Source organism: Anas platyrhynchos, chromosome 3 (assembly GCF_047663525.1).
Source record: "Anas platyrhynchos isolate ZD024472 breed Pekin duck chromosome 3, IASCAAS_PekinDuck_T2T, whole genome shotgun sequence".
Classification (NCBI taxonomy): Eukaryota; Metazoa; Chordata; class Aves; order Anseriformes; family Anatidae; genus Anas; species Anas platyrhynchos.
The window spans coordinates 66,200,606-66,216,658 of NC_092589.1; the positions used below are offsets into that span (position 1 = coordinate 66,200,606).

Below are 16,053 nucleotides of genomic sequence, written 5' to 3' on the forward strand. Positions count from 1 at the left end.
GAAACAGCAACATACTCTGCTCCGAGGCAATGTCAAAGATGCCTGAACCTCATGTTGCTCCTTGGCTAACGCGACCCAACAGTGTTATTAAATTAGCACTTTACAATGGTTCCCTCTTCCCATTGTGCTGATTTTGCCCAGTCCTGTAGTGAAAAAATAGTCTTTTTCAAGTACCAATCTATATCATTAAGAATAACATTTCCTTCAATCATTGTGCTGCCCTAGAAAGGAACTCCACCTTAATTAAATAATGTTTTTTGTTTGTTTGTTTGTTTTTCCCCATTATGTTCAGAGTCAAAAGTTGATTACATGAGCTCTTGTCTCCTTTCTCACCTATAAATAATCTTACCGCTACACTAGCACAGCAGGAGGCAGCCAATACGCAAGGTATGTGCATGACTGTGTGTGTGTGCAGAAGAGGTGGAGGCTGCTGTCAAAAGGGAGGTGGGGGAATAAAATTAACAAGGATAAATCTGAGTGAGGGCTTTTGTGTGCAAGACGTACTTCCTGCACAACTGAAGAGCTTTGTTTTGACTAGAAAGGAAAAAGGCATCAGGTTTATTACTGCAAATAGATGTAATATATGGCACTCATGATCAGCATAAAGGAACTGAGGACAGGGAAATTAATAGTCCAGTATTAATTTACTGCTAAGGATATCTGATACACATATATATTTTAGGATATCATATTATGCATATTTTGAGCACAAAAACAGGATATTGGGATATGCTGCTTAATTAACAGAATCCAAAGCCTATATCAAGCAGAGATACCTCCTAAAAGATGAATATTATCCATCTGAACTCAGTTGAAGACCTTTAATACAGTAGCAACTCTCAAATCATTTGTGGTCTTTGTATCTCTGATAAAAGGACCTGGCCATTTACTTTTCAACATTTCAACCTGGACAATCCAGAGATGTCTAATATTTTGTTTGATTCCACTCACGAATATTTTGGGACCCACAGAAAAATCCTGATGGCATCATAAATTAGGGAGCTTTTATTTTTCATGCACTCCTATGACTGCCCCCCTCTTCTCCTCTGCCTTCACTCTTTTGGCCCTGCTTCTGTAATGCAGTCTGTCCTGCTGATATACCTACATGCTTTACACAGTGCTCATTTCTTTAGTCCTGCTCTGTCATTTGCTGGTGTCTCTGGAGGAACTGCTCATCTTTTGATCTTCTCAGGTCTCATCTGTATCTTCCCAAATAAAAAAAGGAAAAAAGGAAAGAGAATGTACTTTTCCCTACAGAACTCATTCTTTCTTGCTCTTAGTGCTGTAATTTTACAAACACACTGTTCCTTTAACCTCTGCTGTCCTGCTGACACCCTCCTGATCTCTTACTCACTAAGCCTCAGGTTGAGAGGAGCATTCTGCCTCTATTTACGTGGCATCACCTCCTTGTTCCCAACCAATACCGCAGTCCAGACTGAGCCTATCTGAAAAGCTACTGCAAAGATTATTTTCCACAGCTTGCTTTATCCTCCCATGTCTTCGCCTTTCTTCCAGTGAAATTCAATCACTCCATTCACTTGCAAGACTCTCTGCAGCTTGTTGAACCTAGCTTGTTCCCCCTCACTTGCTAAGTGCACCACTGATGAGCCACCAACTTGTTGTCAACCAGTGGATAGATTTCAAACTTTCACACTTTTCTTTTTTGCTACATTTTAGAACAATTTTCCACTAGATAATACACTGTTTACTCATTATTACAATTCATAACCCATTTTAGTTTTTTTTTTTTTTTTTTTTTTTTTTTTTTTTTTTCTGTCATGTCTACAAATTGCTGACAATGGTCAAAGAGGAAATGCATTAAAACTGCAGGCTAGTATTCCCTTTGTTTTCCCGTATTATTATTATTATTATCATTATTTCTGTCTATATGGGTTGGCTGGCTTGTCATGTACTTTGAATGTTGTTTTTTTTGGACAGGAACTGCTACACCTTTACTTTGTAATCATATTGTCCTCAGCACTACGGGGGACTTTCAAGTAATATATTATCAGTAACATATTTGAGCATCTGGGTCTAAAGCACAAGGAGGTAGTTCAGAAATTCCTGTGAGAGTACACTATGATTCTCTGATCTCATCTTTCCACAAGGGCATGAGACTATAATGTCACCTGTCCTATGTTAACATTTAGGATTTTAATAGTACCTTATTCTAATTACTCTTAATCCTTGAGAGAAACAGAATATTATAGCTTCTGTGCTTTTCTAAGTGCTTAAATACATACATGGACCACCTTACAGCTATATTTGTTTACTTTGCAATGTTCATGAAATTATCCTGGCAACAGCTTTCTGAGATGTTTAGGAACTGTTGTTTGTGTAGTACAGACAAGAACTGGCATGAGTTAAGCACCCTGCCAAAGGTCATACTGTAAGCCTGCAACAGAGCAGAGATTTTGAAGCTGGCAACCCAGCTGTATTATTGCCTCTTAATAGCACAGTTATGCTTCATGATGTTTTAAATCAATCTGACAGCATCATAGCTTGAAAGGTATTATGAGGCAGACTTTACTGAATCCCATACAGTATACATTTCCTGTAACTAGTATGGAAGGTTAATTACAAATTAAAAATTTGAAAGCATGAAATAATAATTTTGATGATTGCATGAAGCATATACTCACATATAAATACAGGAAAGAACAAAAAGAAATTAAGACTAATGTACAGCACATAAATGTCAGCCGACAACATGACTATGAAAATGATCAATACCTTTGTGTAGCAGTTTACTTATGGTTTTATTTATTTGGTATGTAAGTTACCATCAATAATATAGATACCGTATGTAAGAAATGCTTTTTGCCCACTTGTTTTACTGGAATAATGTTACACACTTCATCTTTTAGAGGTCTATATAACTAAAAACTAAATTAGCTAAGGTGATGCCTTTGCATTAATCTTATTCCCATAACTCGGGCACTTAGTTCTACTAAAATCAATAGACTTGTGAGTGGGTAAGTGAGGAATAAAAGACAAGCATAATAAATACTTTAAATCCTGAGTTGGCAAATAGATATGTAATTCTGTCACACTTATCTCCATGGCTGATCTTTTATTTGCATATTTTCAGAGTTTTGATCTACAAATGGATTTTAATTTGTCGACTTTTGCAAGAACAGCCTTGTGGGAGTGGGGGCAGGTCATGCATAATCAAAGAGTAAAATACAGGCAGAAGGAAGATGTAGAGAATCTGAGCTGTTTCTGTATGAAACGCAATTACCATTATTATAATTTCCTTGTACCACATAACAGCCTTACTATGCTGGGTGCCATCCACATTTAGAGGCTTTTTGAGAGATCTGACGGATCCCTATCTATGCAAATGGTACATTGTCTTATAAACTGAACATGACAAATTTAGGAATGCTTTACTCACTGCAGCAGATGGCTTCATAGAGAAGAAATTGCTTTCTCAAGGACATTGTGGTAGACTTGGAAGCATAACCCACTGACCTTACACATAGCTCAGGGCGTGAACTGAAATGATTTCCATTTTCTGTACTAAAATGTGTTCAATAAAAATCCAAATGAAGAAAATTCTACATAGGATCTCTAGCTAGAATTAGATGATGATGGTGTGGGTATCTCTGAGACTATAAGATAGAGACACTTTTATGGTCATGTGACCAAAAAAGCAGCATATGTTATGTATACACAGAGCCAAGGCCTTCTTTCAGCATTGACATTACATGCTAAAGTTGGCAGCAGTGTACACCCCTTACTGTGTCCTCCCAGGCACTGCCTGCCTATGGTTTCCTTCCCCTATTTTCTAGGGGTCAGTGGGAACTTCATACAACCTCCACTCCACACACAGTATGCAGAATGCAACTCAAATTTCACAAACCAGTATCAAGTCTAATCTCCATTAGAACCATTGATCTCATTCTTTACCTGGAACAATCATCTCCAGAGATCAGTAATTTAAGTACATCTATCTATTGTGGATAACACAGGAGTCCTAAAAATGAAATAGTTTCTCTGATGTAAGCAGTGAGATTCAATAACCATTAAGCACATAAGGACATTTTAATATATGAAGCATATGAGTATCCAAGTCATGCTATCACCAAACCAGTCTCTTTTCAGTCATACATGGACAAGAAGGACAGGAAGAGCTGTGATCCTCACAGAGTGCTTTGGACACTCCACGTACTCAGATCTCACACCACTGCAAATGAGGCACCCATGGTAGAGAAGAGCAAAGTGGAGAATTTGGCCCAGTATGTGAGCACAGGCTGCAGCGACAGTTACTTTTTTTTTTTTTTTTTTTTTTTTTTCCCCATATATATGCACAGAATTAAAAAAAACACTGTTGGCAAAATGCAATAACACTTCAGATAAGAAGATATTACCCTTACAGTCACATCTACGGTACTCACCAAAAATTGGGGAGGGAAAAAAAAGCAGGGAGTCATTCAATAGAAATACTGTCCCCACATCCTTTTCTAGATCTCAGGGTTTCACATGAAACAGAATAAATCATATGCTTAGCAGTTCTGCTCAGCCCAGTACAGCTGCATGCTGCAGGTGGTGCCCTAAAAATACGTTTGTTTATTTTGCATCACTGCAGGCTGCAAAGCTGCATTTAAGGATTAAATAGATACCAATTCTTCACTCTAGACCCCTTTCTTTCTTTTTGACTTGCTGGAAGAGGATGGTAAGATGTAGAGATAAACTGATAGAAATAAGGCTCATCCCAGTCTCAAAAGAATCAGATGGGAGGTATTAGTATGAAACACAAAAAGAAAGCTGACAAGCATAGTGTGTGGCACTGACATTTTGGTGGTGTGCCATTTACAGAGAACTCCCATGAAAACATTACAACAATTGAGTGAAAATCAGTGGAATTTTCTTCAAAATAAAATTCTATAAAACTGAGACAAAATCAGTCAGTGGCGGAGCAATAAGTAATGTTCTGAAATGGGAATGGCTACTACATGGACATAATTATGCATTATGTGGTTTTTATTTTTCTGATAGAAGGATTGATTGATACTACTCTACAGAGGCTGTAGTCTCCGACCAGCACCACCTGATGAACTAAGTGCTCTGTGGCATGAGACAAAAGACTGCTTTACAGTCCCCATTATCACTGTGGGTTATTCCAGCCTGGCTTCACATACATGAATGCTAAATACCCAAATCAGGATAATCCTTGTTTTATCAGAGCATTTCCTTGTATATATGTGATCTCAAGTATTTTTCCCCATTTTGAAACTTTTTGAAACAATGAACATTCAGCTAGTCAAAGCACAGAGTTCATCAACAACAATTTTCTGTTACTCCTTCAATGCGTACTGAACTAGGAATTTTATCCAGTTGCTTGCTTATCCTGAGTAAAATCTACTCAGAAGAAGCTGCCAACACATCTGTGTATCATCATGTCTGCCCCTCTTTAGTCCTGAAGGTAAGCATTATGCTTTTCTGACATTTGGGATCATTGGACCTTCAGGTCCAAATGTTTTTATATGTAGCTTTTATTTAGGTATTGTATTCTTTCCACTAAGTATTCCATAGCAAATACCACATCTATGTGTAGCCTAACCTTCTGTACCTGGATTCCACATGAACTTACTAGCAAGCAGTACAAAATACAAGCATGATAATGTTTTCAAAGACTAATAAAAGTGGGTCTCAGCGAACATGAATTTCTTTGCAACTTTTTATCTATAGGCAGTAGAAAATACCCTTTAAAACATGCTGCAATGCCACGTTTGTGAAAAAAACAAGATCAAGATTAGTTTGATCATTGTCATGAAAGCAAAAACAGAAAGCAAGTAACCAATTTGTAGGTTGCAATTCATAGGTTTACTGTTAAAGTGCAAGATCCACTTAAGTGCCCATAAAAGAAAATTGAAAGGAAAGATTAATTTCTTTCTACTAACTGGAGATAAATCTGACATAATGTTTGGGTTTGTTGAAAGCTAGTTTACTGAAAACCAAGCAAATTGTGCTCCTCTAACGTTGTGTTATATGTCACCATTCAGCACCAGGTAATTCCTCTCTTTCTCACCATATTTTTTATGATTGTGACATTATGCTAACATTTCTCTTAGAAAAAGAATCCTGTGCCCACAATGAGAAATGTAAAAATGATGTAAACACTAAAGGTACAAGCACCAGGTTTGGAAAATTAACCCATATTTTACCATGGTGCTCTTTATCCATGATACATTTACAGTGCCATGAATATAAAAGTAGCTGTAGTTGGCAACAGTTACAAGGTTACTGGTGGTTTGTTATTTTGAACCATTCCCCTGTCTTGCTAAGATCGTCCTTAACTAGAAACACAGCTCTGTTTAGGCATATACACACAAAAAACCTTGTTCCACTGAGAAGATAATCAAGCTTGAAATATATATTGCTTTGGGTTTCTTGTTCATGATAATTGCATACAAATTAAAAAAAAAAAAAAAAAAAAGTAGAAAAATAAAGGTCTGGATATCTTCTTTGGAGTTCAGCTTGAGTGATAATAATTGCTTGTAAATAAAGTTGTAAATCTATAAAGCTATTTTAATCTATTTACTTACATTTATTTCTTTACACTTTTCTTTCTGTTGCATTTGCATCAGCTGTATCTAGTCAAAACTGCAGTGAACTATCTGGAGAAGGTGCTAATTTTATTGTACAGATCTGCTTAGTGCCTGCCTTACTAACTGCTTGGTAAGCAGTCTTTTGCTTTCCTACAATGGGGACAGCAGAAAAGCATGGAGGTAGCTGGGCTTTCAGGTGAATCAGACAACAAGCTTCTATACGTGGAGCCCACACAGAGTTATATTGACACAGAGATATATTTTTCTGAACTCACCTGGTCATTTATACTAGACTGGGGAATAGACAGATAGAGAAGCTGCTAACTTTTTGGGTAGCTGACAACCACATCATATACTGGGGACTGTCCAGCTGCCTTACACTAACTTCCGGATATGGACTACCAAATATCCTTGCTACCTTTTTGCCAGTATGGTCCCTCCTTGGGCAAAATATTGGAATCTTTTGGCCAGAAGTAAGAGGCACTGCACCAGATGTATATGTATGACAGTTTTATTTGCAGTCATTTATATATATATATTTCACTGGATCAAAAACATGTAAATATCACTAGGGCAAACAGAAAAATGCAGCTTGTCATTCAATGCAACTAATTCAGTATTTATGTCACTTTTTTACCTTGCTGAAGTACAAGGGACAACACAAGGAGAAATGACTAGTAAGGTTAAATGTGGCTTAAGAACCTACCAAATTCTCCCTGAACAAGATGCTTTATGTTCTCTCTCTTATTTTATTTTATTTTATTTTATTTTATTTTATTTTATTTTATTTTATTTTATTTTATTTTATTTTATTTTATTTTATTTTATTTTATTTTATTTTTATTCCCTGCACCTTGACACTGGATACCTACTCTTCTAAAAAAGATTTAAGACCTCTGCTTTTGATTTTGATATAAGAAGTACAATACTTTCTTCTCTTGGGAAGAACCTTTCTCATTATCTTCAAGTGCATATTGGATAATATGGTTAAAGACAAATTGATCAGTTTTCCTGATTAAAGATGGAAATGTCATTTGACTGGTCAGATATGAGGCTTGTGAATGGATTAGTGAATCGAGTTTTACTAATGATTTTTTTTTTCCTTCATTTTAGTTTTTGTTTTATATTCAATTTGGCTTTCATGGGTATAGCTGTAACTTATTATGTCATAACTTATATCATATAAGTGCAATTTGAATGCAATTCACTGTAGTAATATGAGACCATTGGTCAAAATGGAGTCCAGTAGGACACGGTGCATCACGACAGTCAGTTTTGCAGTGTTGGGAATGTAATCTGGAGATTTTCATGTACAGATGCCTTGAATTGGCTGAAACACAATGATTTTGTAGGAAAACTTTTAACGCTCAGAGACAGGGTCTGTAAATCAATGTTACAGTACCCCACTATAGTGGTAGTAACATTCAACAAGAAGAAAGTTAGAAAAGACAATGAGAGAGAGGCTATCTATAAACACTTACTGCAAGGAAGATCTGAAGAGAACTGTGAGCCACTTCTATGTACTGATACTCAAGAAAACACCCCGAGACAGTGATATAGCGATGATCCTCTGGTGCCCAGTCTGGAGCTGGAGTTACTGAAGTCACGGTGCAGCCTGGCCCGTTCTCCATCCACCATGAACGATGCATTGAGATATTAAAGGTCAGAATGAGATCTGTTTCCTGCAAAACAACAAATGAAGAATTGATGCTCTGGGATGGTGCTCTGGTATAAAATGCCTCAGCTAGATATTTCACAGCATGCATAAAGAAGCAAAGACCAGCAATAAAACTGCACTGTCACGTGAAAATTAGTTGAGCTTGCCTGTAGCAAGCCAAGTAACTGTACCTTGACAGGCCACAATCTTCTTTCAGACATTATACTAGCCTGGACTACACAGTCATTCTTGTTCACTGCCTATTCTTCTACAGAAACAACAAAGACTGATTGATGCGCACATTTCCACAGCAACCCTTCTGCACTCATTTCCTAGTAATATGGCCTATATTTTTGTAATGTGATCTAACAAACTGTACAAGAGTAGTCAGAACCTGAGACTTTACTAGGTGTGAGTCATGGACTTTACTATGTCTGGATCACCTGCAAGGAGCTTTTTACATGTACATGGACACTGCAAAGCAGAACAGTGATGGCTCTGCTGAAATATTAGAGAAGGTGCAGAAAAAGGATCCGTAAAAGCACTGCATTTTTGTAATGTCTTCTTCAGTCTTCTAACATTGTAGGAATCTGTAAGGAAACAGCTAGTGTGCATTGCCTTGTCTAAAGATTGCCCAGCTTGTTAAAAAAAAAAAAAAGACAAAGAGGCCTACAACCTTCAAGTCTCATGCAGCTTGTACAAGAGAGCTAGTGCAAGAGAGTAACAAGTCAGCCATGCTTTCCATTAAGATTACATTTATAAATAGTTCATAAAGGATTAATGAATGATTAATATACATCATAAACAATACTACGGATATGAATTTCATAAATTTTACTTGGTTGCACATTACTTGAGGGTGCTATACATAGTTATAAAAAACCTATGGACTTTGTGGATTCTATAATAGCCTAACAACCCTTTATAAATTATTTATAAGTGTAACCTCATTGTAAAGTGTGACTATCTAGTCTGTGTGCACATGTGCTCAGTCATGCAAAAAAAAAATCCTTTTAAGTAATGTCTTTGCAGAGCCAAACTCTCCCCACACCTAACCTACATTTTTTTCAGCCTGTTGATGACATTAATAATTAAGATTCTCATAAAATTTTTAAAACATAACTATTTAATTAGTTTTACCATGACAAAATGAACAGAATGCTATTCTGTGACAGATATGCGGTGTACATATTTCCCTCATTTCAAAAATAGTAATTTTTTCAATCTCACTTATTTTCCTTTTGTGCACTAATTCAAGCAAAAGTAACTTCATCCTGTGAGGTTTTGGACAATGCCATGACTGACACATCAATCAATCTGTGAATACACTTTACTCTGTAGTATTTCTGATTTTTTAAATTTATTTATGTATGTTGCAGTTCTCATCTGTTTGCATTTTTTATATTTAAAAAAATTATACTTTAAAAAATTACTACCCTTCATAAGCTATCAGACGACAAGAAGGACCATAAATATTTTTGTATGAATAATTATCCTACATTCTCACAACAGCATGATCCAGCAAATAATAATCTGTGTGTGTAAATATGTGGTGATTCAAATAATTGAATGACATTGAAAGGTGAAGAAAGTGACTGCGAACTTTAAGATAAATGACCCAAATTTTCCAGAAATTGGTATATTTACCTATAACTATAACCTTTCACATCCAAAAAAAATTTTCCTTTCTCTGGACCCCTCTCTAGCAAAGGTGCTAGTCTGGTGTTTACCATATATTTCTTGGAAATGGGTATTTTCCCCCAAAACTCAAACCAGAAGACTAATTTTCTTTCTGGACTCAGTGCTGTTACAGCTACTTGCTGACACACTGACCTGTTCACCTGCTGTAAGAAGTTGAAGAATGAGTATCTTTGGAGTAACTTTGCTTAAAGTAATAGATTTATTCCTGAATGACTAAAATCAAAATCAATCATGTTATTGTCAGAAGACCTTTAAATCATTCTAGTTACCATGGAAAATTCTTAATCTCTAGTCTTTTATCAGAGCAGCAGCATGAATGAATACAACTTAGTCTGTTTTTATTTATTTATTTTATTATTATTATTATTTTTATTTTTTATCATTGGCAATATCTTTAGAAGAATGATGATAGATTAAAAATATTTTACAAAGTGCAGACCAGGGTTGAAAAAGAAAGGGATAAATTGGCTGTCAGGAACCAAGTATTTGTTATGTATCTGCCAGATGATGTTAAAATGGATTAGGAAGAGCTAAACGTAAAGATCAGAACTGGTCTCTGTGGTTAGAGCATCATTATTCTGAAGACAGCTATGTTTGCTTACAAATGGTGCAACAGTCCAAAACTTTACAGGTTAAAAGCAAAAGTGCACAGTAAATATAATTACACATTGAAATATTTATAATTGCACATGCAAACAAACTTAACAAAGTTTAGCTTTCTTCCACCCCAGAACTTACTCAAAAATGATTTTCTGAAATAATATAAAAATAATGAAATAATATTTAGAAAATTCCCTTGTCCTCAAGTCATCTTTTGGCAGTTAAATTGAATGTCATGATTTAGACTGAACAATGTTGTTTTGTTCATGAATAGTCTTTTAGTGCTTACTAGTAATAAATTACAGTCTTTATCAGATCTATGCTCTATTTCTACCTCTAAGCAAACAGTAAAATGCTGTGTTATTTCATCTGCTCAGAAAAGAGACTTATCAGTGTTATAGCACTTAATTCTTGATATTAACAAAAATAAATGACTCCAACTGAAAGCACAGACTTCAAATCTTAAAGAAATTTGAATACCATGGTTAAGAAAACTTTCAAGCAGGGTCACCATTATATGCTGAATTAATTAATAAACAAGGTCAACATTAAAAAGCAAAACAATTAAGTAGAGTCAAAACACGGTTCTGGTAAGATCAGACATCATCCATGTTTCAGGGCAAATTTAGCTCAAATAAAAATGTTAGTGACATCAGATCTTCACAAGTTAGGCCCTGAAAATCCTTATCCCCAAAATATATGACATAAGAATAATGCAGAAGGAGCCTATTCACTGCAAATTCAGATGCTGAACAGTCAGATCTTTTCAGATATAAACTGATAAGGGCTTTGATCTTGTCTATAACCTTCGATCCATGTACCCCAGTATGCACATATATTAGCAGAACATTTCCTGTTGTTTCGAAGTGAAGGTCATGCAGCCTATGAAAAAAAATTTACTTAGTGAGAAAATTGATAAGGACTTAAATCTCCTGGTAGAACTGTGTAAACCAGGGAGGATGATGTATCTATCATTAACATCCCTTATGCTGTAAAGATTTAGAACTATTCTTGGACAAATTCCTCTTGCTATTTACTTTGTTCACTTAGAATACAGTTTTAGTGGACACAGACAAAGTCTACACTGGAAGCAGGGGATTTTTTGTACTCTCCAGTGTATTTGCTGTCTGTTTTCTTTTCAACATCTGTGGCTCAAACAGTATTCAGGGAATTACAGCAAAATGGTCTAATAAGCCCTGAAGCTATGAAACTCAGCAAGAACTGTTGATACTCATTGGACATGCCAATATGGTGTTGTTCATAGTCTGTATGTCAAGAAAGATTCCATTATCCTAAATTCAACAGCTGCTTCCTTCGTGGACACAGAAATACATCTGTATGAGCTTTATTGATGATCACTCTGATGCTTTTGTAAATCCTGCTGATATTTGTAAACCCTGTTAATGAAAATTGGTGTATTAAAGTAGATTTATCTATTCTTCAAGGAGTGAAAATTCAGAAGAAAATATATTAGTAGGACATGCTTCCTGACACTCTTAAGATGTGTTGGTATTTGTAGTGGTCATGAGCAGAACTACTGAGTTAGACAAAGACTAGAGTTTGGAGGTGTCAGAGACTCTGACCTCAAAGATTAGAAACTGAGACATTTTCAAATTAAGTCTGTAATTTCTTTTTATGTTGGTTTGTAAAAAATGTTGAACTCTGATGATATGTGCCTGTGTTTAATAGATAATAACTTTTGCCTGAGTTAACCCTTCCCTTCCCTTCCCTTCCCTTCCCTTCCCTTCCCTTCCCTTCCCTTCCCTTCCCTTCCCTTCCCTTCCCTTCCCTTCCCTTCCCTTCCCTTCCCTTCCCTTCCCTTCCCTTCCCTTCCCTTCCCTGCCCTGCCCTGCCCTGCCCTGCCCTGCCCTGCCCTGCCCTGCCCTGCCCTGCCCTGCCCTGCCCTGCCCTGCCTTGTCCCTTTCTCTTTTTCCCTTTTCCCCTTCTTCTTTTTTTTTTTTTTTTCCTTTTTCTTTTTCATCCACAGTCGATATACAGGAAGTAATTATTGTATGATTGTGTAGAGAACACAGATACTAAAAGTACACAATCTTTTTATCCTATTTCATCTGAACTAATTTTAGCCTCTCAGCTTTTTCTTACATGTGTAACTCCTTCTCCTCCATGTGAATGTTTTCTATTTTTTATTTTTATTTGTATTTTTTCAGTAAACTGGAATTCTGGATTTTATTTTCCTCTATCAAAACAATTTTTGTACCAGCTTAATTCCAAATTGAATGTAGAATTTCCTTTACATATATGAGACAGGATTTAGCCAGTATGATTCCACCCAACAGATTTACTTCTGAAGTTCATCCATGGAAAATAGCAGAAGCTTCCTAACTCTTAGCTGTTTTCAGTATTCTGTTAAAAATGCTCTAAATGTATCTTAAGCAATTTCCAGTGTATAGACAAAGATTTGAATGAATGACTTATAAGGATACCAACATAAAAGAAAGAGATGACAGGTGTCCTGATTTTCTTGTCTAAAATGAAAGTAGTGTTACATTAACAAAATACCGTAGTCTTCAAAAAGCATAGCTACTGAGATACAGGGATTAACATTGTAGTTTACTATTCCATTATATGATCCCAATCCATAATCGTATGAAATTGGTAGAGCTGCCATCAGTATTATCTTAACTAAGATCTTTTTTTTTTTTTTTTTTAAGATCATAGTTTTCTAGTGTTGAAATATATATATTGACAAAACTAACAAATTTGATCTGCTTTGTTTCAATTCATTACAAATAAATGAATAAATAAAAAATAAAAAAAGAAAAAGGAAGACACCTATTAAACTCTAGAATATTAATATATTCAGTTCAGTAACATTTTTTTTCATGAGCAGATCTGTTCAGAAATTTTCTATCTATGCAGATCTTCAGTTTAAAAATATCATTAACAGAAAGAAAAATTTTACAAGTTGTATGGCAAGTTTAAGATAATTTTTACTATCCTATGAATATTTTTCATATTTAAACAGAATATTTTAGTACTAGGAATACTCTGGGTGAATATACATTTATATATATAAATTTGGGGGATGCAAACCAAGATAAATAAACCCATTCTGGTAGTCCAATAAGGTACTGACACTTATTACTGGGGACTGACAGATTACAGTTCCTGTGCTATTGCACAGAAATTTTAATCTGAGTCTTCTACATATGTATGGCAAAGTTCCTGAGTGGCAGAACTTTTGTAATTTCTTGGACAATGACTTTCTGGAAGATTTAAGCTTATATTATGATAAAATACACTAAACTAGGCACTTGACCAGAGGTCCCCACATCCCAGAGTAGTAGCTGACTGTGGAATCTTATTTATTTCTCACTGTGGCAAGATCAGGGACACCATTTGGGAACTGAAAAAATTTGTTGAAGGAAATTGAGTTGGATGCAATACCTTGCTTTGAAAACTTTTATTTTTGATAAGTGACCATTCTCCAAGGAAAACAGCTTGTCTTAGAGTATTGTTAATGCAGGTTTCCAGTGGGCAGTTTTCCAGCCTTAGCTGATCTTCTAGCACTACTGGTTGGCATAGAGTTATTCCCAGATTATATTAGAAACAACACCAAAAACTATCTTCTTTCATTGCAAAAGAAAAAATTCTTCTAAAGTTTGGATTAAACCTGAAGATACCAGGTGTAACTTAAACATTTATTGGTGTAGCAGAAGGTGATGAACTCACGGATATTTTAGGGAGTAAAGTAATAGCTTCACTGTGGAACTGAGCGGCTTGATTCATGGCACAGCTGGAAACAGGATGGAAACATATAAAAATTTTTCCCACACCAAAACTCTGTTCCATGAAACAAACCTTACAAAGTGTTTTATGAGTGTACTAATTTCAGTATGGATCTGGATTTCTTTCCAAGGTAAAATGAATGTTCTGAAAATTGTTCCCAAACCTTGACGATTTATTTTCTAACTGAATTTCTAACATGATTTCACTGCTTTCAAAAATATTTCTACTTTTTTTTTTTTTTTTTTTATGAACAAAGTATAATGTCTTTAAACTAGTTTAATTTCTTCAGTATTTTGGAACTTTTTTTTTTTCTTCCTTTTAGATGGTAAATGGGTTCTCCTGATTTATCTAGGTAAATACACTGAACCATAATGCTTAGAATTTGCAGACACAAGTATAAACAACCTCCTAATTCTAAAGAAACCCCTTTTAAGCACATAGACATCTTATATTTGGATAATATCCAAAAGGCTATGTGGAGCTTCCAAGTGAGCTAGGAACAAAGCTCTGTGGGCTACAAACAGAAAGGTCTAAGGCCTTGAGTAAACTAACAGGGTTAAATAAATATCCTTAAAATGTTTCTCTTTCTGGAATGAGTGTTTTACTGCATTGCCAAATCATCTGAATAATACTTTACTTGCAGAAGTGTATGGTGTAGAAGTTAAACTTTGGAGGGTTTATGGAGTCTATGCAGAAAGAAATTCCTGCTGATGTGGTTTGTTTATTGTCCATTGGAGTTGGTTATGTAACATAAGGCACTGTAATCCTGTAAAACAAAGCACATGGGAAAAATGACAAACCTTAACTTCCTGTTTCCTATGACTTTGTATTGTCTGTCAAAACTGCAATAATTTTCCTATCTTTTCTTTTTTTTTTTTTTTTTTTTTCTTCCTTAAACAAGTAAATTCATTCATGACCACAGGGCAGATATCAATGATGACAAGTTGTATGAATCAACCTCTGCTGTAAGATACAGAAAAAAATACCACCGGCAGCATACACAGGAAGCAGTACATAGACTTGAACAGTGCTCTCAGATCACAGAAGCAATATTGTTATCACAAACTTGGTGTTAGGAAACATCTAAACATCTGATCATTGTCATGCAGAAAGGTTTTGTGAAACACCAAGCTGAGGATAAATACATACTCTACACAGCACACAGTTTAAGGACTTCCACCCAGCACTGATTTTGTATGTATTAAGATTTCAGAATAATTAAAAAGAAGCCTGTATGAATTGGGAAGTTACTAAAAGGAGTGTGGAGTTGTCTTACTCAGTTTGACTCAAATGTAGTCCAGATTGATATTTTCAATATTTCTGAGGGGAGACTGAAATAAACTAAAGCACTTAGCTAGTTCTCCTATCCCACTTACATTCTCAGTATGAAATAAAGTAGCCAGATTTAGCTGGTTTGAATTCCTCTACAGTCAATAGAGAGGACTCAACTGAAAGAGAGTGCTAAGTATTCCTGAAAAGCTTCTTAGTAAAGCTAAATAAGAAGTTGAGTAGGAAGCCAGCTGCAGAATGCTGGAAAGGAAGCACAAAGTCAGAAGTGGAGTACGGGCCATCCCTCTATAACTCATGTCTTGTTCAAGGAATGGCATGAAAAATGATTCTGGATTGACTATTTCAGGTTCTTTCATTGTAATCACCTTTATTTAATGTCTGAAAGGTTCTAGATATTTTTTTAGATGAAGAAGACATTTGTCACAGGACTATATCGTATGACACTGATAAACTTCAGTTCATAAAGAATTCACTCTTGTCCTTGCAGGTGATGATATTTAT

General features: G+C 35.5%; 1 protein-coding gene across 2 annotated transcripts in view; it reads right to left on the reverse strand.

The window, feature by feature from the left end:
* Nucleotides 1–16,053, reverse strand: part of NKAIN2 (sodium/potassium transporting ATPase interacting 2) — a 582,464-nt gene that overhangs the window by 69,581 nt on the left and 496,830 nt on the right. For both annotated transcript variants that reach the window (XM_038176412.2, XM_038176411.2), the window contains one exon: nt 8,036–8,236. In XM_038176412.2, coding sequence (XP_038032340.1) covers nt 8,036–8,236 — 201 coding nt within the window. The remainder of the gene's footprint in view (nt 1–8,035; nt 8,237–16,053) is intronic.